Here is a 23,289-nt window from a genome sequence, read left to right on the forward strand (position 1 = left end):
AAGCTGCTGTTCTATGGCACATGTGGTCCTGCACATTTGTAACATCCATTAAGCCTTTGTGAAGAGGTCAGAGTTGTCTGCCTGAAGGATGAACCTGTCAGGAATCATATCGCATTGCAAGGACAGCTTCCGGAGGCATTTCCCTGTATATTTTTGCTCATTGTCTCTAAGTAGTCCTGCATGTCATTCAGCATCAGTGTAGCAGAGAGATACTTTTGATTTGGAGGGTAAGACAAGAAGAGCAGAAGAGGCTGACAGTGAAGAGGGAGAGGAGCTTTCTTGCGTCTGATGGGAAACCTGCTACAGGGACTGAAGGTGCTCTGGGGGTGCCACCACCCCTTCACACACAGGTCAAGAAAGTGTTATCTGTCTTGTGTAAGGAATTGGGCCTTGGATTACTCTGCAAACCTGACCATGCTAGGAAGGAGTCATGGATGGAGGAGACCTGTGCTTGGCTGCACCAAGTCATGGCCATCCTGCTCTCCAGTGTCACCACAACACCCGTGACCCTCCCTCGTAGCTAGGGATAGTGTGTGGCCGTCGAACTGCTGTTCTGAAGACGTCCTGAGAGGATTCCAGCTGGCCTTTTTTGGGGTTTGAGGGACCCAATAAATAACCTCCTTCTTCCTGCCTACTTTCTGAATCAGCTGAGAAATAAAATACAATAGGTGCTCAAATATTAGCGGAAATGATAACTTACAGTGAGATCAACATCTTTACCCTAGGAGGGAGTAGTTTCACGACCTTCTCCCAGTCTTTTCATTGATTAGGATTATTCTGCTCCTATGATCTCTGAGAAAGGAACAAAAGCTTCCATTCTTGGCAGAAAATTAATAAGAGAGAAAGAAGAAATTTCCTCGCCGGGACGCTACACACTGTTTGAAAGTGGGACCAAGATGGCCTGATAGATAGGCATGAATAACAGAGTTCTTTGGGAGATGGAGAGAGAGAGAGAGAGATAGAGAGAGAGAGAGAGAGGGAGAGAGAGAGAGAGAGACTTTTCCTTGGAGTTTTAAGAAGGCCAAGATGTTAAGAAGAATTTTCATGAACTAAATTAAATTGATGACTGAAGGTAAAAGTTCATGCTTGGATCAATATTTCTTCTTCTGAGTCCTTCACTGTATTGGAGGAGGTAAGGTAGGTAGAAGTCACAGTTTTGCAAATATAGTAGCATATTATCATTATTGATCATCTCTATATAGGTCAAGATCAGTTAGATTATTCTGAGGAAACAAACCCCAATGCTCAGTGGCTTAGAGTAAGAAAACCTTCTTCTTTACTCTGTTCTGTGCCCACCAGAGGCCAGCTGGGGAGCTCTGCCCACCATTGTCACTCAGGGAAGTCAAAAACTTGGATTTGCCAGATGTTGAGTCACAAGGAAAAGAGCTCTAGAAGGTCATGCTTCATTTCGGAAGTGATTCTTATCACTTCTACTTACATCTCTCTGATCAGGACATGTCCCAGGATCTTACCCAGGATCAAGGAAATACAGTTCTATGGTGTTCAGAAGGTAATAGGAGCTGGAAACAGTGGGCACACAGCCCTTAATGGCCCTCACAACCTCATTGACTAATAGAGTTGTTTTTCTTTTTTTAATAGACTTTATTTTTTAAAAGAGATGTTTAGGTTTACAGCAAAATGGAAAGGAAGGCACAGAGATTTCCTCTATACCCCTGCCCCACACATGCATAGCCTCCCTCATTATCAATATCCCTCCTAGAGTGGTACATATATTACAACTGGTGAGCCTACATTGTTACATTATAATCACCCATAGTTGATAGTTTACATTAGAGTTTACTCTTGGTGTACACTCTATGGGTTTGATGAATGTATAGTATCATTCCATTGCAATACCAATAGCATTATAGTATTATATAGAGTAGTTTCCCTGTCCTAAAAATCATCCCTTCTTCTCCCCTAACCCCTGGCAACCACTGATCTTTTTAGTGTCTCTATAGTTTTTGCCTTACCCGGAATGTCATAGTTGGAATCATACAATGTGTAGCCTTTTCAGATTGGCTTCTTTCACTCAGTAATATGCATTTAAGTTTCCTCCATGTCTTTTCTTGGTTTGAGAGCTCATTTCCTTTTGGCACAAAATAATATTCCATTGTCTGTATGTATCATAGTTTATCCATTCACCTGCCGAAAGACATTCTTGGTTGCTTCCAAGTTTGAGAAATTATGAATAAGGCTGCTATAAATAACTGTGTGTAGGTTTTTGTGTAGACATAAGTTTTCAACTCATTTGGGTAAATACCAAACACCATGACTGCTCTATCATATGGTAAGAGTATGTTTAGTTTTAGAAGAAACCACCACTACACTGTTTTCCAAAGTGGCTGCAGCATTTTTCATACCCACCAGCAGTGAATGAGAGTTCCTGTTGCTCCACATCCTTGCCAACATTTGGTGTTGTTAGTGTTCTGGATTTTGGTCATTCTAATAGATGTGTAGCTAATAGAGTTTCATTTAGAAAGATTTTTATAGAGGCATCTTTGGGCCTTTTAATATCACGTGAACTAGATGATATGGAAATGTGTCACTTACATAACCCACTGAGCTGAATGATTCTTCTAGGTAAGGGCTAGTTAAATATTTTTGGCTTTCTGGGTCATATGGTCTCTAGTGCAGTGACTCAGCTCTGTTTTGGTAGAGCAAAAGCAGATATAGACAATTCATAAATGAGTGGGCCATGATTCAATAAAACTTTATTGACAACACAGGTGGCATGCCACATTTGGCCTATGGGTCCTAGCTTGCTGATTCCTGCTCTAAACACATGGCAGAGCAAGTATGGAATAAATTTCTACTTCACTGTCCTGCCTCTATAGATAATTTTAAGTTATCAGGAGCCATAGTTGTTTGTAAAACTATATGTGAAAAATAATCTCTTGTAATTTTCAGACTTTAAGTTTGGTGTGCAGAGATGAGGTCTTACCTGGGACTGCTTTAGAAATAGGTTATTCCTCCCTCTAGAGCCCTCTGGTGGCTGGAGGAAGCCATTCCTGCAACCCCTGAGGACTTGATGGTCCTGTTTTTCTTTTTGTTTGTTTGTTTTTTAAGACAGAGTTTTGCTCTTGTTGCCAGGGCTGGAGTGCAATGGCGTGATCTTGGCTCACTGCAACCTCCGCCTCTTAGGTTCAACAATTCTCCTGGCTCAGTCTCCGGAGTAGCTGGGACTACAGGCATGTGCCACCATGCCAGGCCAATTTTGTATTTTTAGTGCAGATGGAGTTTCTCCATGTTGGTCAGGCTGGTCTCGAACTCCCAACCTCAAGTGACCCACCAGCATCTGCCTCCCAAAGTGCTGGGATTATAGGCATGAGCCACCATGCCTGGCCAGTCCTCTGTTCTTTTTGTCCCTCTTGGTTTCTGTTTCCCACAGCTTTAATCAAAGCCACCTGGGGTAAGAGGACATACCCATTCCATTAGTCCTGAGGGTGCTCAGAGGGGGATGAAGATCAAGAATAAGATTGCTTTTACCATAAAGAACCCTGATAGACTTTGCTGGAGGTATTTCCTAGAGTTTCTGCTCAGCTAGTCTTTTCTTCCTCTCATCACCAGTTCATCAGGTTTGTCATTAGAGACAGAGATATTTGCATTAACTTCAGTCATAGGTCATCAGCTTTTAAATATTCAAAAGGCTCAATTGGCAGTAAAGCAGTTTTGATGAAGTATATTCCTTGCCCTTAAAGAGCAGGAAAATCATCCAACTAGCCACACTATAATGATCCAGGGCAGTGAGGTTTGTGCTGGAAGCAAGAATGACACAATGTGTTTTTTAAACAGAGTAATTCTCTCTAGTTCTTAAAGGTTATATTCTCTGTAAATCATGCACCATGGCTATAGTTTAAAAAGATGGAGTTATCATTTTTAAAACATCTAGCTTTCTAGAAATAAATACCCTGACATGAAAAATATCCTCTACCTTTGCTTCTGATGAATAGATCACAGGGGCCCTCTTAAGAAATGTTTTTGTCAGTTTTGAGAAGTGTGTTTATTGTGTAAAAAGAAGACAAGAAATATATGTCTAGTTATTTTACAACAATCTTTCTTAAAATGCATTTTCTCTTTGTCATTGCTCTCTGTCCCTGTATCATTTCCCTTCCCAAGTCCCTTCCAAACTCATAGAATCTCTCTCTCTGGTAGATTATCAAATAAATTTGCATTTTTGTTGCTATTTGATATAGCACCTTTCTTAGGAAGGGGAAAGAAGGGATGGTTTGGGATCAAATGCGTTCACTGTAAAAATGAAGTCCTTGCATTTTGTGGCCTGGAGTAAAGGACATTTCTAGGGAGGGATGGGCTGGGGCAAGTGATGTGCACATCCAAGCCATTAATGTTTTTTATACAGGTGAAATCTAACCACCATGACCTTAAGGGGGAAAAAGCAATGTTACCAAAGTGCAATATGGCCATGAAGAAGGAGAGAGGGGTTATATTATTGAAAGTGGGAACCAGCCATTACTTAATACATTCTCTGATTGTATCTCACATGTGATTCTAACTTATGTGTAGAGCTAAAGATTCTTTGAACTTTCAATGAGACTATAGCAGTGTATTTATCCAGAGGATATTTATCCATCCTTCTATCCATTTATATTTCATCCATACTTCCATGCATTTTCCATCCATCCATTCTTACAACAAATATTTATTGAAGGGTGGCTTTTTGTGGGGCACTGTAGTAGTGTGGGATGGCCTAGCCCAGATTTACAGCCATTTCATCCCCAAACTGGGCTCTCCTTCATCATCCACACTCCCCCATGACCTCATGGTTTGAAAGATTTTATCTACAAAATAATTCATGAAGCAACAATTAATTTGCCTCTTAATTTTTATTAATCAAAGACAGTTTTGACTATGATTTAGCGCCTTCAACTATCAAGAGGTCACTAGCCAACAGCAAAGAAATTTGACAGCCAATTTCTATTCTTAAGGGATCCTTGGAGTCCAAAGCAAGAGTTATAAAATGACAGTCCTTGGACAACACTGTGACCCAGATGTATGTAGTTTGAGCCAAATAATAGCTCTAAAAAATGGAACCAGTTGCCATAAAGTTCTGGCTTTAGTTGTGACTGGGGTTTTGGTCACATGACTCCCTGACTTTTGTGTGGTAACACTCAGCAGCAGTGCCTCTTTAAAAGAATTCTTTGTCTCTGAATTGCCACCATCCCTGCTCTGCCAATTTACCTTCTCCTTCCATTGAGTTTGCAGCCACCATTTTTTTTTTAAACAGATAAGGAAACAGAGTTCTGAGAAATTAACTTATCCAAGGCTACACAATTATGAAGCAATAGAACTTCACCTGAAATCTGAGTTTCCGTACATTGTGTGCTAATATCTTTCTAAGTTGCTGCTCTCCTGTAAGCCTTGTCCCTGCATGGCCCCAGGGTGTTACCACTGTCTCCTTCTTAGCGTGGCAGCTATCCAAATTTGCAGCATTTTATCTAATGCTCTGCATAAAGATGGCTCCTAAAGGATTTGCAAGAGATAATGTCCCTCTCTAAGTAAAAGATTGGAAATGACAGACTGGGAACTCTCATTTCCTTTCTATTTAGGATGTAGAAAGGCATGAGATATTGATCTCTCCTAACATCAAAATAACACCAACAAGCTGGCTGAATTACAGAATCATGTTTTTTGAGCCCATCTGAGAGCTGAAGATGCAAATAGACCTAAATGTATTAAAATCCAGAATGTCCTTCTTAGGATAGTGGAGACCCATAGCTGCTTTCACTTCTGGTGGAGTGACAGAAGAGGAGGATTACACCCTAGATCGGGGCTAAGGGCAACTAGGCAAACCTTTAACCAGCACGAGAGCTGAGTGAAATCCCCCAGAGGCACTCCAGACCTTCAGCCCTGGTTGGGGAAGCCCTTGCTGATGGCAGGAGACAGGATGACAGAGAGGAGAAAGGTCTTCTAACCTCCAGAGAGCCAGGGATGAGATTGAAGAGCAAAGGACTCTCTCTCCAGTCCACATTCCACAGGAATGCTATAAAACAGAGAGCTCCCTGCAGTCTCTGAGTGCTAAAGTCCCAAGCCCTGCTGAAGGGTAAGTCTTGAGAACACTCCCGAACATTTGAAGCCAAAGGTGTGGAAAATCTTTTATTCCGACAAAGCTAAATCTAAGTAAAGTTGCAACCAAGTTACAGCAAAATGTAATCTAAGCCAAATTGAGAATTCTGTTTTTCAGAAGTAGAAGACCATTATATTGATCTTCTACACCATGACATTGGTCTTCTGCCCATGACTTTAATTCTAGAGCTCCTAGGCTCAGTTGGGTCAGAGGGAGCCAGAACCACCCCCTTCCCTGCCAACTGTGTTCCAAGCAGTCCAGCTCATTGCTGGCAAGATCTACATCTTATTCCACAATTAATGTCCACTAATAGTTGGCATTTATTCCTGGGGTGCTATCTGGTTTTGTACTCTATGTGATAGTATGCTAAAGGAGGATCAATAAAAGGGAGATTGTTCCTTTTTGTCTAAAAGCACTCAAAACTGGCAGAAAGGAGACATACAGCTAAATACACAATTACTTGACCTCATCTAATATATTAGAAAAGCCTATCTTTGAAGAATTGTTAGCTCTTTGAAAAGAATTCAACTAATCACTGGTCTTTACCTTTAAATGTCTCATTAGAGACACTATTAATCTGAGTAGAACATTTCCTGGTGCAATATTTGAAGGATAGAAAATCATTATTTCCCATTATCAGAGTTTTTGTCAGAAACAGATGCCCAGTGGGAGGTTCAAGGAAAAAAACCCCAACCTTTCTGTTTAGTTGATCTTAGTATCTTCCCGAAAAAATAAAGGATCATTAAATGGTTTCTTTCTTGGTGAGTCTGGGCCTCAGGAGTCTCCAGTCCTATCAGGGTCCCTGCCTTTTCTCCTTTGGTTTTGATCTTTTTGCCTTCTCTGAGCATTTGTAGTTAGCTTTTCCCTGTGTATGACTTTTTCAAGTAAGTCTTTTAAATGCTTAGCCAGTAGAGATCTGAGGTTAAACCCAAAGCAAATGATGCTGACTTGAGAATTATTTTAAAGATGGGCCTTTGCTTTCTGGTAAATATCTCGACATCCTGCTTGACATTCCCCTCAGCACAGTATTTCTGACTTCAGCCATATGTAGGGCTAGCAAGGGAACACAAGGTAGTCTGAGGGCAAGGACAGAACATACTGTGTGCTAGGCGCTAGTCTGACTGGTTCACATTTGTTACCGGCTTAATCTTTGCAACAATTCTTAGAGGTAGGTACTCTTTTTACAGAAACACCTTCATTTTTTTAGCATCAAATAGACATGGCTTCTGGTGGTTTCATGTTCCTGTGTACTGGACCCAGATCAGGGTTCAGAAAACCGTTTTCTATACCGGGTCAACTAGCAAATATTTTAGGCTTTGTAGAACATATAGTCTTCATTGCAACTAGTACTGTTGCAACATGACAACATGTGTAGACAATATGCAGATAAGTGGGTGTGGCGATGTTCCAATAAAACTTTATTTATGGACACTGAAATTTGAATGTCATGTAATTGTCATGAGTCACGAAATATTATTCTTTCGATTTATTTAAACTATGTAAGAATGTAAAACCCATTCTTAGTTTGAGGGCTGTACAAAATCAGGTGGCAGGCAGTCCAGATTTGACCTGCAGGTTTTAATTTCAGTTTAAAATGGAGATATCACTATTCTCTAATCAGATCTGAGTATCAGTCACCTGGAATGAATTGCCTTATCATTGATAAGTTGCAATGTTTAGAATTTGAAAAAGTTGCAATTTAAAAGAAATTTTTAGGTGGGTTGCAGTGGCTCACCCCTGTAATCTTTGCACTTTGGGAGGCTGAGGTGGGGGGATCACTTGACCCCAAGGGTTCCAGACCAGCTTGGGCAACATGGTGAAATCCTGTCTCTACAAAAAATACAAAACTTAGACAGATACGGTGGCATGCTGCTGTAGTCCTAGCTATAGGAGGCTGAGGTGGGAGGATCACTTGAGTCCGGGAGGTGGAGTCTGCAGTGAGCTGAGAGCGCATCATTGCACTCCAGCCTAGGCGATGGAGTGAGACCCTGTCTCAAATAAACAAATTAAATAAATAAATAAATTTAAAAATAGATTTAGCAAGTATAAGTGCCATTTTGTTACATAGATATATTGCATAGTGGTGAAGTGTGGGCTTTTCATGTAACCATCACCGGAATACTGTACGTTGTACTCATGAAGTAATTTCTCATCCCTCACTCCCTCCCACTCTCTCACCCTCTGAGTCTCCAATGTCTATTATTCCACACTCCATGTCCATGTGACACATTATTTAGCTTCCAGTTATCAATGAGAAGATGTAGTATTTGACTTTCTGTTTCTGTGTTATTAATGGCCTCCAGTTCCATTTGCCTTGCTTTTTTACAACATAAGAGGTGGATAGGAATCATGTCATTTTATGCCATGGCATGCAGGAGAGCAGGCAGATGACTCTTGACCATAAGATGTTGGTGACGATGTTGGCACCAGCCCTGACAAGCACGTTAGAACCAGGTCAACTTGCATTTGCCCATACATGGCTAGTGAGGGCAAATGCTGGGTGCAAATGCAAATTGACCATGAGCAATAACCTTGAGCAAGTTATTTTTCTCTTTGGATATCAGAACGCTCATCCAAAAAATGAAGATAAAGATTCTAACTTTCTGAATGATAAGTAAAAATATGCATATGCTTGTCAATATAAAAAATGTTATGCTGCTTGGAATTGAAGAGTTTAGTACAAGATAGCTCTGCATATGTATCTGTTATCCTCCTGATCAATACCCTTTAGTTTGGGGGTCCTTTTGGACTGCATAATATTTCATCCAATGATTTCTTTATTTAAAAGGCAGAAATTGTATGTCTTTTCATCATTACAAAATGTCTGATATGTAAAAGAGCATTTGCAGAGTATATACAATATTTGTATGATTTAAAGAATAATTGAAAAAACACCCATGATCCCCTGGCATTGTTTGTGAATGAGAACATCACCAGCTGTTCTGAAGTCTCCTACGTGCCCCTCCCAGACCACCTCCCTCTCTCCTCCCATAGGTACACTCTTCTGAATTTAGGTTGCTTATTCTCTTGTTTTGCTTTTATAAATTTACTTTATACATATGTATCAGTGAATGATGTATTGCTTCAGTTTTGCCTATTTTCACTTTCATATAAATGGACTCACACTGTATTCTCATGTCTCATTTTTCCCTATGAACATTATATTTATGAGATTCTTCCACATTGATACATACAGCCATATGTCTTTATTTTCACTTCTGTATAATTAAGTTTCTATCATATGAACTTCCCATGTTTTATGTATCCATTCTCCTGTTGATGAACATTTGGGTTGCTTCCAGGTTTTTGCTATTGCAGACAGAGTTACTAGGGTTTATTGAATAATTCTCCTAAGGTGCATGTATAGGACTCCCTAGTGTAAGTACAAACCTAAGTTAGAACTTGCCAGAGTTTGCACTTTAACTTTTCTAGGAAATGGCGGTTTGGTTGCTCTACTTTATGTTCACACCAACAAATAGGTGAGAGTTCCCAGGGTTTCCAGTGACTTTTAACATACTAGTTTTGTTTTGCTCATTTTTGAAAGCCATAGAAATAGAATCATACAGTGTATATCCATTTATATATGGTATTTTAGTCTGTTTTGTCTTGCTATGACTGAATACCAGAGGCTAGGTAATTTATAAAGAAAAGAAATTTATTTTTTACAGTTCTGGAGGCTTGGAAGTTTAAGGTCTAGGGACTGCATCTGGTGAGGGCCTTCATGCTGTTGGGAACTCTCTGCAGAGTCCTGAAGTGGTGCAAGGCAGCACATGAAGAGGGCATGAGCATGGCAAACTAAATCTATTCATGAAGGCAAAGTTAAAAGCCTCACCTCTTAATACTGTGACTTTGGTGATTAAGTTTCAACATGAGTTTTGGAGGGGGCAAATATTTGAACTGTAGCATTTGACTTCTTTTATTCAATGTTATTTTTGTGATATTCATTCATCTCGTAGTGTGCAGCTTTAAGTCAGCAATTTTCATGCCTGTATAGTATTCCATTGCCTATTCATTTTACTGTTGATAGACATTTGAGTTGTTTTCTAGTTTTTGCTATTACAAATAACACTACTATGAAAATTCTATGTATTTCTTGGTGCAACATGCACTAATTTCTGTTGCATGTACAACTATGAGTGGAATTGCTGTATTACAGGGTAAACATGTTCAACTTTAGTAGATAATGCTAAAGAGTTTTCCAGATTAGTTCTACCAAATTTCCACTAGAAGTATATGAAGGTTTCTTGTGCTGTACGTTCTTACCAGTGCTTGCTTTTGTTAGTCTTTTTAATTGTAGCTACCAGATGGAGATGTTAGTGGTTTCTCGTAGTTTTAATTTGCATTTTCTAATAGCATAGAACATAGCTGACTAGATATAGGAGTATGTGCCTCCTTCACAGAGAGGAATCAGAATAATAAGTAGATATATTTCAAACAGATAGTCTAGGAGAGACTTCTGGGATTCACCAGAGAGGAGATGGGAAGCACTAGAAGTAACAAGAGGGTTCGAGGCAGCTTGCCCAGCTGGGAACTGACTAATAGTCAGGAGAGGTTCCTGGGCATGGGGAAACAGTAAGAAAGAAACCTCCAGGGATCAGCTTTTATGATCTTGGCTATGGAAGAAACTCTTGACCCATTAGGGCCTTGGGCTTGACATGTGGAACTGCCTAAGGATTGCACAGAGACATTCCTCCAGAAAGAGAACCCACATGGAATCCCACAGGCATCTGAGCCTACAGTGGCCTCAGCTGGGAAACATTTTGAGAGCCTAGATACTGGAGAGCTACAGACGTGGTTGCTACTGCTGAGCTGCTGCAAGGAGGGTAGAGGAGAACAGGTGCTCCTACATACCCCTAGGAGGATCCCTACTGCCTTGTTGTGAGCTGCTGTTGAGACTGAGATGTGAGTGGACTGCACTCTTCACAGCTTCTTGTCCACGCTGCTTGCCTGGGAGAGATCCCACCCTCTCTATTTCCAGGCCCAAGGCACCATTTTGAGAGTTTAATGACAGACTGCCATTTGACTTTGCACTGTTTGGGTTGATGTGGTTGCAGTTGCCACCTGGCCAAGGAGGGACAGGGAAGCCAGGCTCTCCTCTCATATATAGGACAATACCTACCGCCCTGCAGTGGGCTGCTGTGAGACTGAGATGTGAGTGGACCACACTCTCCACAGCTTCTTGTCCATACTTCCTGCCTGGGAAGGGCTCTGCTGTCCCTGATCATAAGTCTTAGGTGTCATGTAGAGAGTTTAACACTGGGCTGCACTCCACCGTGAGCCGAGTTCAAGTTGTCATGGCTGCAACCACTGTCCACTTGAGGAGGGACAAGGCTCTCTTTTGCATACCCAGGACAATACCCACTGCCCTGCTAGGGGCTGCTGTGAGATAAAGACTCAAGTGGACCGAAACTCAAGAGGATATAACAATTCAAGATATATATGCTCCCCAAATCAGTGCACACCAATTCAAAAAACAAATATTACTAGACCTAAAGAAAGAGACAGACAGAAATACAATAATAGTGGGAAGGTCAACACCCCACTCACAGTACTAGACAGATCATCAAGACAGAATATTAACAAAGAAACATTGAACTGAAGTTGGACTTTAGACCATGTAGACTTAGACATTTACAGAACATTCTACCCAATAGCTACAGGAAATACATTCTTTTCATCAGTACATGGAAAAATCTCCAAGATAGACCATATAGTAGTCCACAGAAAATGTCTTAACAAATTTTTTAAAAATTGAAATTGTATTAAATGTCTTCCCAGACCACAGCAGAATAAAGCTAGAAATCCGTACCAAGAGGAATGCTTGAAACTATACAAATACATGGAAATTAAACAGCATATTCCTGAATGATCACTGGATCAATAAGGAAATTGAGACAAATTTTAAAATTTTGATGAAATCAATGAAAATGAAAACACAATATAACAAAACCTGTGGAATATAGCAAAAGCATTGCTAAAAGGGAAATTTATAGCATTAAACGCCTACATCATAAAAGTAGAAAGATCACTAACCTAACATCGTACCTGAAGTAACTAGAAAAACAAGAACAAACAAAACACACACTTAGCAGAAGAAATAACAAAGATCAGAGCAGAACGAAATGGAGACAAAACATTACAAAAGATCAACCAAACAAAAAGTTGGTTCTTTTGTTTTTGAGAAAAGATAAACGAAATTGATAAACCATTATCTAGACTAACCAAGAAAAGGAGAAGATCCAAATAACACAATCAGAAGTGAAAAAGGAGACATTACAACTGATACCACAGAAATTCAAAAGATCATCAGGGACTGTTATGAACAGCTGTATACTCACAAACCAGAAAAACTAGAGGAAATGAATAAATTTCAGCCTCACAAGATTGAACCAGGAAGAAATAAAACTTCTGAACTGGCCAACAATGAGTAGTGAGACTGAGTCAGTAATAAAAAAAAAAAATCTCTCAACAACTATAACAACAACAACCAAACAACATCCATCCAGGACCAGATGGATTCACAGCTGAATTCTAGAAAACATGCAAGGAAGAACTAATACCAATTTTCCTGAAACTGTTCTAAAAAATAGAAGATGAGAGACTTCTCCTTAACTCATTCTGCAAGGCCAGTATCACCCTGATACCCAAAACAAAGAAGGACACAACAAAAAAGAAAATTATAGATAAATATCCCTGATGAACATAAATGCAAAAATCTTCAACAAAATACTAGCAAATCAGATCCAACAACACATAAAAAGAAAATACACCATGATCAGGTGGGATTTATCCCAGGGATGCAATGATGGTTCAATATACATAAATCCATAAATGTGATACATCACATACAGAATTAAGGACAAAAACCACATGATCACCTCAATAGATGAAGAAAAAGTGTTTGATAAACTTCAGCATCTCTTCATGAGAAAATCCTCAACAACCCAGACATAGAAGGAACATATCTTAATATAATCAAGGCAATATATGACAAACCCACAGTCAACATCGTATTTAATAGGATAAAGTTCAAATCATTCCCTCCAAGAACTGGAACAAGACAAAGATGGCCACTTTCATCACTCTTTTTCAACATAGTACTGGAAGTCTTTGCTAGAGCAATCAGGCTGGAGAAAGAAAAGACATCCAAGTTGGAAAAAAGGAAGTCAAATTATCCCTGTTTGGTGATGGTGTGGTTTCTATCTAGAAAACCCTAAAATCTCTACCAAAAGATTCCTAGATTTGATAAATGAATTTAGTAAAGTTTCAGAATACAAAATATATATGAAGAAATTGGTAGTATTATTATACACTGTATTAGTCAATTTTCATGCTGCTGATAAACACACATCCAAGACTGGGAAATTTATAAAAGAAAGAAGTTTATTGGACTTACAGTTCTACATTGCTTGGGAGAGCTCATAATTATGGTGGAAGGCAAGGAGGAGCAAGTCACATCTTACATGGATGGCAGCAGGCAAAGAGAGCTTGTGCAGAGAAACTCTCGTTTTTAAAACCATCAGATCTCGTGCAACCCATTCACTATCACGAGAACAGCAAGGGAAAGACCCGCCCCCATGATTCAATCATCTCCCACTGGGTTGCTCCCACAACACATGGTCACTTGAGGTCAGGAGTTCAAGACCAGCATGACCAACATGGTGAAACCCCATCTCTACTAAAAGTACAAAAATTAGCTGGACCTGGTGGCATGTGCCTGTAATCCCACCAGCTACTCAGGAGGCTGAGGCAGGAGAATCCCTTGAACCTGGGAGGCGGAAGTTGCAGTGAGCCAAGATCATGCCACTGCACTCCAGCCTGGGTGACAGAGCAAGACTCCATCTAAATAAAAAAATAAATAAATAGTCCTGGGAAATTTGATAGTTTCATGCAGAAAAGTGAAAGTGGACCTATACATCTCTCCATAAACAAAAATTAAGATGGATTAAAGACCTAAACATAAGACCTTGAACTATAAAAATCCTAGAAGAAAACCTAGGAAAAACTCTTCTGGACATTGGCCAAATAATTTGTAACCAATTCCTCTAACTAAAATGTAACAAAACAAAAACAGGCACATAGGACTTAATTAAACTAAAATGCAACAAAACAAAAATGGGCAAATGGGACATAATTAAACTAAAAAGCTTCTGCACAGCAAAAGAAATAACAGAGTAAACAGACAACCTACAGAATGGGAAAAAATACTTGCAAACTAAGAGTCTGACAAAGGGCTAATATCTGGAATTTACATGGAACTTAAACAGCTCAACAAGAAAAAACAACCCCCCTTAAAAAACAAGCAAAGGACATGAAAAGCCGTTTTTCAAAAGAAGACATCCGAGTGACCAAAAAATGCTCAACATCACTAAACATCAGAGAAGTGCAAATTAAAACCACAAAGAGAGACCACCTTACACCAGTCAGAAAGGCTATTATTAAAAAGTCAAAAAACAACAGATGTTTTCAAGGATGCAGAGAAAAGAAAACACTTATAACATGTTGGTAGGAATGTAAATTAAAACAATTTTTGGGGGGAACAGTGTGGAGATTTCTCAAAGAACTAAAAATAGAACTACTATTTGATCCAGCAATCTCACTATTTTCCCTTTGTGTATATGTATCTACCCAAAGGAAAAGAAATCATCATATCAAAAAGATACCAGCACTCATATGTTTATTACAGCAGTATTCACAATGGCAAATATATGGAATCAGCTAAGTGTCTATCAATGGAGAACTGGACAAGGAAAATGTGGTGTGTGTGTGTGTGTGTGTGTATATATATCACATTTATATATTATATATACAATATTATTCCACATTATATATATACTCATATAATATATAATAGTATTCCATGCTATATATATTATATATACACACACATTATATATAATATATATAGCATGGAATATTATTGATCCATAAAAAGAATGAAATCATGTCTTTTGCAGTAACATGGATAGAACCAGAGGCTATTATTCTTAATGAAATAACTCAGAAACAGAAGAGGCAAATACTGCATGTTCTCGCTTGTAAGTAGGAACTAAACAGTGAATACACATGGGCATATAGAGGAGAGTAATAGACATTGGAAACTACAAGATATGGGATGGTGGGAGGAGGTGAGGGTTGAAAAATTACGTATTGGGTACAATGTTCACTATTTGGGTGATGGTTGCATTAAAAGCCCAGCTTTTACCACTATGCAATATATGAACATAGGAAATCACTTGTGCCTCCTAAATATATAGAAAATAGACATTAAATATAAAATAAAATAATTTACATTTTCTTGATCATAAGAAGCTAAGCACATTTTCATGTAGTTATTGGCTAGTTAGATGTCCTATTTGGTAAGTGCCTATTAAGTCTTTTGCCTATTGTGTGAGGTTGGGGGCGTGGTTACTGGTTTTGAAACACGTTTTGTTGCTCTTTATTGATTTACAGGAGTTTTAAAAATATTCCAGATAGGTGTCCTTCTTTGGTTGTACGTGTTGCTGACAGCTTTTCCCATACTGTAGCTTGCCTTTTTCCTCCCTGGCTGGTATCTCCTGATGAACAGAGGTCCTTGAGTTTAAGGGTTTGTCCTCAGGGGCTGTGTGGCACTGGTACCCTGCTGCCATCTGGGATTGGCTGTGATTGGAAATTAGATGCTCATCAGATTTAGGAAGGACAGGTAAGTGGTCAGAAAGAGACCACCTAGGCAAGGAAAAATTATTCACTTTTCAAAGTGAACATCCAAATGATAACCTTCCACAATTATCTTGTTCCTATACTGAATAGGGTATGCTTTAAAAACAAACTTGAATTTTATGAATGGACAACATGTAGCTTTTAAAAAGGTGGTGACAGTTCAATGAATAATGAGAATGGCTAGCTCTGTAGATCAGAGGAGTACTTATTAGTGGGTGGGAGAATGAGGGCCTTTCAAGTAAACTGGGAGGATCACCCTGGAGCAAAGCTGATTGCCCAAGGCTATGGGAGGCACAGGGCTGCTTTGGCTCTGGTCCTGGTTCACTTTGGTCTTGGTCTGGGTCATTAGGGCGAAGTTCTGCATTGAGGGCCAGAAGAGTGGGTTGTTGCTTAGTGACATGCTGGGTATTTTAACTTCTTTGTCCCTAATTGGGAAGGTGAGATGAGTATACAAATGAGTGTGTGTTTGTGTGTGTGTGTGTGTGTGTGTGTGTATGCATGAGAGAAAGAGAGCTCAATAATATGTGAATTCAATAATTTTTTTATTTTTATTTTTATTTTTTATTTTCTATTAAGGCAGGATCTTTCTCGCTCTGCCACCCAGGCTGAAGGACAGTGGCATAATCATAGTGCACCACCATATCTGGCTAATTAATTTTTTTAGAAGAGACCTTGCTACATTGCCAGGCTTGTTTTGAACTTCTGGACTCAAGTGATCCTCCCACCTTAGCCTCCCAAAGTGTTGGGATAACAGGCATGAGCCACTGCACCCAGCCTGACTTCAATAATTTTCTGTATGGTTTATCTGTTGGTGGAGAGTAAGATATTACTTCAAAAACTTAAGAGAGAGATGGAGAGAGAAATGCCATATGGATGAAGAAAACCTTCCAGAAATCTCTTTTCCCATCCCTGTCAATATAGTTGTTAATTTTCCTGAGTCCATTGTTACTTTATCAAAAGGAAAAAAATTATAATGACTATGTCTTGAAAAGAAAAGAATCAAAGAAATGGCCCGAGATAGTAATTGCTGGATCGAAAGGGCCCACAAGTACTGACTGGGATGAATACATAAAGATATTCTCTATGTACATATATCACAGTGAAATTTCAGAACACTAGAATGAATAAGGAAATCTTGAAAAGCTTTAGACTTTATTTTTCTAAAGCACAAATTTGACTTAATCCCTCAGAAGTACTCTGTAGATGGCTTTACAAATGATCTTTTCTATTAAAAGAAAACGGTGGCTGGGTGAGGGGGCTCATGCCTGTAATCCCAGCACTCTGGGAGGCTGAAGCAGGTGGATTGCTTGAGGTCAGGACTTCAAGACCAGCCTGGCCAACATGGCAAAACCCCATCTCTCCTAAAAACAAAAATTAACCAGGAGTGGTGGTGGGTGTCAGTAATCCCAGCTACTTGGGAGGCTGAGGCAGGAGAATCATTTGAACCCAGGAGGCAGAGGTTGCAGTGAGCCGAGATCATGCCACTGCACTCCAACCTGGGCAACAGAGTGAGACTCTGTCTCAAAAAAAAAAAAAAAAAAAGAGAAAAAGGAAAAAGGTGGCATATATGGCAATCTTCCCTTCCTTCACTGAGTCCTTATGGATAACAGGAAAAGCATTAGAAAAGGAATAGAAGAAAATATCATTGTTGGATCAGAAATCCTGCAATATCTCTGGAAGACAGGAAACAGAAGGGATCCAGGCCAAACACAGACATAGAATAGCACTGGTTCTGGGTGCTTCCAGGAATACACACAACAGCCAACACAGTGAGTGGGCAACTACATTTGAAGCAAGTGGACAACTTTGACCCCTCCCTCTGGTTGCTTTGTGCTGAGTCACGGGCAGCAGCAGGCTTAAGGGGAAGGTACCCTGTGTGTGTGCCTAGAACTAGAAGCTTTGGCCCCAAATCAAGTTACTGATACATGCTGCATTAGTTGTTCTTGCTTTGCTATAAAGGACTACCTAAGACTGGGCAATTAAGAAGTTTAATTGGCTCACAGTACCACAGGCTGAACAGGAAGCGTGACTGAAGAGGCCTCAGGAAACTTACAAACATGGCGGAAGGCAAAGAGGAAGGAGGCACGTCTTATGTGGCTGGAGCCTGAGGAAGAGAGAGCAGGGGGAGGTGCTACACACTTGTAAACAACCAGACACACTGGTAAACAACCAGATCTTGTAAGGACTCACTATCCCGAGAACAGCAAGGGAGAAATCTGCCCCCGTGATCCAATCACCTCCCACCAGGCCCCTTCTCCAACATTGGGGATTACAATTCGACGTGAGATTTGGGTGGGGACACAAATCCAAATCATATCACATGCTCTTCCACATGGCACATCCCACTCTTCCCTCAACTTCTGGAGGCTGATACATCAAATACATCAAATACCTCTGGAGGCTGATACATCAAATACATCAAATATTATAAAAAATTATAATAGCAAATTCCTGCTATTCCAACAGGAATCGCCAGACACTTAAGGAAACATCAGCTCCATGAATTAGAGACTCTGAGTCAGCATACAAAATGACCTTCACCAAGAAAGCAGCATTAATGCAGCCCACAAGATTGAACCTTAATAGAAATGAGTGGTACCCTCAGAGGGATAAGAGGAATTCATGATCGTAAGCTGAGAACAGACTGCTGTTTCAAGATGCACATAGATATATGCATTGGAAATGAAATATTTCATTGATATGTTTAAAAAAAAATCAATGAGAGAAGCAGTAGAATGTGCACAGCTGAAGAATAAATTAGCAGGCTGGATGTTTGAATTAAGAAATAATTCAGAGCATAGTACCAAAAGACAGAGATATAAAGAATGAAACAAAGATTAAAAGACATGGAAGATAGACCTAGGAGTTTCAAGACCCATTTATTAGGGCCTCTTAAAGCAGATAAGAGAGAGAGAGTGGTAGAGAGAGTGGTGGAGGAAGTGGAGAAGGGAAGAAAAGAATGAAATAGTCAAAGAAAGATATGCGTTGTTGGATTAAAAGGATCTACACTGTGCTGCTCATGATGAATAAATAAAGATGCTCCCTAGACATACCACAGTGATTTCAGACACCAGTGTAACTCCAGTGCACTAAAGGTAAAGAGATTGTGAAGGGCTCTAGGAAGAAAGTAGATGGGATACTGTTTTCATTTAGAGGCATGATGACTCTTCGCTATCTTGAGGGGGTAGGGGTGGGAATCCATCTCTGGAAATGAAATTAAGTAGAGATAGATTTAATATTGTAATATAATTTTACATTTTGAAAATAAAATGAATTCCTGTTGTTTTCTTTAGCAAACTCTGCTTGGTTGCTAGAATGACATAATTATCCTTGGGGAGCGATTGAGATTCTCTAAAATACATGTGGAATATTAATATTAGTCAAAGTGGGGTCTTTGAAATGTTGCATAATCTTTGTTTAGATGCTAGCCCTGAAAGGGCTTCACGGTCATCTATATTTGTAGGCCTTTTCTCCCTGAGGCCAAGACTTTGTTTACTACTTTGCAGGACAGTGCTAGGACTAGTGGTTGAGATTTCCTTTGAAATCCAGAGCTCTCTGTGGGATGGTTGACAATTCTTTTGGCCCTGATGGCTCTGTTTAGGCTTGTTGATGGGGTAACAGGATTGTGCATTTTGTTTTCCCTGAGCTTGAAGGCATGCCATTTACCCTGGATAATGTTTTTAATTATCAGAAAGAACAGATGATGAGTTTTATTTCGTATTAAGATTGAATTTGCAAGGGCCTACTTATTGGTAACTCGATAACCTTGATTAACTGTGCGGGTCACTGGAGTGCTCAGAGTGTGTGTGGGTTTGTTATGGAACAATTAGCTAGAGAACACAAGCTCGGCTTCCTTAGCAAAGGACTACTTGTGGTGAGAAATAATGATCAGTCTTACTGATTCCTATTTATGTAAGGGTTTTTCTTCTTATTTAGCTTAGACCGCCATACTTTACTGAATAAAGGGATTCCATGTTTCTATTCTTTTCCATTTTAACTTCCTTAACTTTTCCTGTGTGATTTTAGGGGGCAGAGCCCACCAGTTGCTGAATTTAACTTGCTCCTGAAAGCTCACACTTTGGAAACCTACGGGGTGGATCCTCACCCGTGCAAGGTAACTGCCCCTCACAGCAGGTCACCATATAATGGTTGTTTTGCAAAATAAAAGAGAGAGTTTATCTGTGCACAGGCCTGGCAGAGCCTTGTTAAATCTTTCCCACAGCCTGGCCCACAGTCCCTCATTGGAAGGGACAACAGTGGGCTGCTGTTACCTGTTTTGGCAGCTGATTTTCTCCGTCGGAGTCTTCCAATTGTTCATTGATTGCTATGTGGTAGCCACATTTTCCTAAATTAATGTCCATGGATTCACTCATCAAATAGCTGGTTTGGCCCCTGAGGAGTTTCAGGCTCCTGACACATTTACTTTCAAGGCCATTGACAGCAAGAATGCAGTCTTTAAAAATGGGAAAGTGGAAGGAAAAAAAAGAAAGATTTCAAGTTGCGTTTTGGCATTAGGAACACTTGTTTTTATTTTTTCCTTTATTTATATTTGATAGTATTTCTCTCAAGGATGAAACACAGACTACTTACATCAGAATCTCCTGGGCCTCCCCCCAGAGCAACTAAATCAGAATTCTGGGGGTACAACTGGGGAATCTGCCTTTTTAATCAAGTTCCCAAGGAGACATTTTCCATAAATGTTTCACTGAAGCAATGTTCTTCTTTCCATATATTAGACTATGCATCAGCCAGACACTAGTCCTAATCCTAAACTAAGCATTTTATCAGTTAGGCTCTTAAAGATAAGTTCTGGAGTTTTAGTGGCATATTTCTTTACCCAGATTGGACTGCCTGATATTTGGTAAAGCATTAGTCCTATAGGTCTCAGCTTGGGCTGCTCATTAGAAGCACCTGGAGAGCTTCATGAGCCCCTGCTGGCCAGAACACATTCCACACCAATTATGTCAGGATCTGCCGGGGATGGAGACCAGGCTCCCCAGGTGTTTCCAATGTGCAGCCAAGGCGGAGAGTCAGGGTTACTTGTCCATACTGGCATTTACATCCTCTTGTTCTGCCTACACAAATGTGTTGGAATATTTACCAGCAGCTCTTTCCTAGAATGGTATTAATCAGTTTATTCATTTTAGTGAATTGACTTTTACGCAGAAATTTGAACTCTATTTTAATTTCTTGGAGACTGGCTTGATCTTTGTGTTGTTATTCCTTTGCCTTCACTTATCTACGAGATGCTTAGTTTTCCTGGTCTAGGCTGGAAGCACAGTAAGCTTTTCTGGAGATATTTTTATACTGAAATTTCCAGAAAATTCGATGCTCAGGGCTTTGGTTTCATCACGTTAGAGTGCTAATGGCAACCAGGAACAGTTTGCTCACATTACAAAGCAGACCTGGAACACAGGCAGCCCCAGAAGACACTTGGAGGTAGACATAGTGATTTGGGACTAATTTATATTTTTCCAGGAGGTTCCTAGAGGGCAGAAGGTCCACTCCTCAAAGGGAAAAGCTACATATTGCTGGACTTCACCCAGACTTTGAACAGCTTGCTCTTAGAAGTTCCATCTCAGAAACTTAGTTTATCGCTATAATCATAGCAATTAGTCTCAACCTAGGGTGAGGAGGAATGAGTATATTGGTTATCATTTATTTTATTTTCCTCAATCTAAACAGATTTTTCTATCTTTTTCCCAGGATTCAACAGGCACAACAACATTTTTAGGATTCACAGCTGCAGGCTTTGTGGTATTCCAGGGAAATAAGAGAATCCATTTGATAAAATGGTGAGTGCCTCTTTGGAAAACTGACTTTCCATTTTTCTTAATCTTGATTCCTCTGTTCCCTCCTTGGCTTCTTGGGCAAGTATCAGGTAAAATGCCTGGTATTCATTTCCTTGCCTTGGAGCTTCATCATAAAGCGATATAACATCTAGGTTGCCTTTGGTGGGGACTTGGAAATGCCAAGCTGAGGAGTCAACTTAGGAGGCGTGGGCTCAGGGGCTCTGCCTTCAAAGAGAAGGTATCCAGTATTTCCTCACCAGTAGCTTCTACTGCTGTGGCTAAGGGGGGCACATGGATGGGTCAGGGCAGGGTAAATGTTTGAGTTCCCATGAACAACTCAGGATCCACTCTCCCCAACTCATTTCTTTCCACTCTCCTCCTCTGTTGAATCCTGGGTGCAAACTTACCCTTTGTGATCCAGTGTATCCATGAAGATACTTTTGGCAAAAGGTAGCAGGAATGTCTACTCATGATGGCTTACAAATAAGAGGACTAATCAGCCCACAAAGCAAACGTGGAGCAGTTCCACAGTCTGTTAACTTAAATGCCTGTTAACTTAAATGCTGGGAAGGATTTAGGTCTCTTTTTTTTTTTTTCTCTGCCGTCCTTGGGCAGGCTCATTGGTCCTGAGGCTCCCGCTCCCGAGATGGGCATGCGTGCGACTGGCCTGCACATCTCCCCACGGCAACGCCCAGAGCCTGGAGGAGAGCAGCCCCTTCCATGTGTCTCCTTTTCAAACAAGGATAATTTTTCAGAAGCCCTGTGGGAGACCTCCTGTATATCTAATTGGACAGAATTGGGTCACATGTTTCTATTTAAACCAGTCTTTGCTGAAAAGAATGGGAACTCCAATACATAAGAACACAGTTCTTTTGTAAACAGGGAAAACAGGAGTGAACATTTTGCAGCGCAGTGGATTTGCTTCTTGGAAATGGATGCAGAGGGAGGAGAAACTCAGATACTGTGAATCCACGTCATTTCATGAACTGAATCTGAAATCAGCACGTTCTTCCCACCTTGCTAAGTGGGCTGGGCAATTAATATTGTTCTGGTCATTAATGTTAACGAACACTAGAACTTCTTGGAAGAAAGATGCAGCCTGATTGTAAATAATAGAATAAATAATTCTGAGCTGTGTGTGGATCCTCTCTCGGGAAGAGAATCGCCGTATAATTTACTCAGGGCTTTTCGCTGCCCATTAGACCTTCACCAATGATAAGATAATATCTTGTTTCACTGCAGTCTGCCTGGCATTTTTGAGTCAGTCAGATTCCTATGGGAAACCCAGGTACCTTGGTTAGCTGCCACTTTTTTTCTTCTTACCCAGAGATTTTCTTTTCTTAGGCCAGATGTCTGCAAATTGAAGTTTGAAGGGAAGACATTTTATGTGATTGGCACCCAGAAGGAGGTCAGATACTGCTTTTTTTAACTGCCTGTTATTGTGTGTGCATGAGAGAGATTCAGGAATAAAATATGCCATTAGTATTGTAGTCAACAAAGACCATGACTTTGAAGTGTTTGATGATAATGAAAGCTTATGCTGAAAATATTTTAGAGGCAAACAAATGAGTACTGGGTTTGTACATTGAGCAATAAAGTCAGTGAGCAATGCTGATTGTACACCCCTGTGTACAAAACAGACTGGGATAGACTTTGGAAATAAAAGATGGACCCTCTCCCTACCTCTTTTTGCCAAGATACAGACATATGAAA

General features: G+C 40.1%; 1 protein-coding gene across 2 annotated transcripts in view; it reads left to right on the forward strand.

Moving 5' to 3' along the window:
- FRMD3 (FERM domain containing 3) overlaps positions 1-23,289 on the forward strand; it is a 292,877-nt gene that overhangs the window by 211,958 nt on the left and 57,630 nt on the right. For both annotated transcript variants that reach the window (XM_073021498.1, XM_007969584.3), the window contains exons 7-9: positions 19,811-19,898; positions 21,491-21,579; positions 22,921-22,984. In XM_073021498.1, the coding sequence (XP_072877599.1) occupies positions 19,811-19,898; positions 21,491-21,579; positions 22,921-22,984 (241 nt within the window). The remainder of the gene's footprint in view (positions 1-19,810; positions 19,899-21,490; positions 21,580-22,920; positions 22,985-23,289) is intronic.

Source organism: Chlorocebus sabaeus, chromosome 12, assembly GCF_047675955.1.
Source record: "Chlorocebus sabaeus isolate Y175 chromosome 12, mChlSab1.0.hap1, whole genome shotgun sequence".
Classification (NCBI taxonomy): Eukaryota; Metazoa; Chordata; class Mammalia; order Primates; family Cercopithecidae; genus Chlorocebus; species Chlorocebus sabaeus.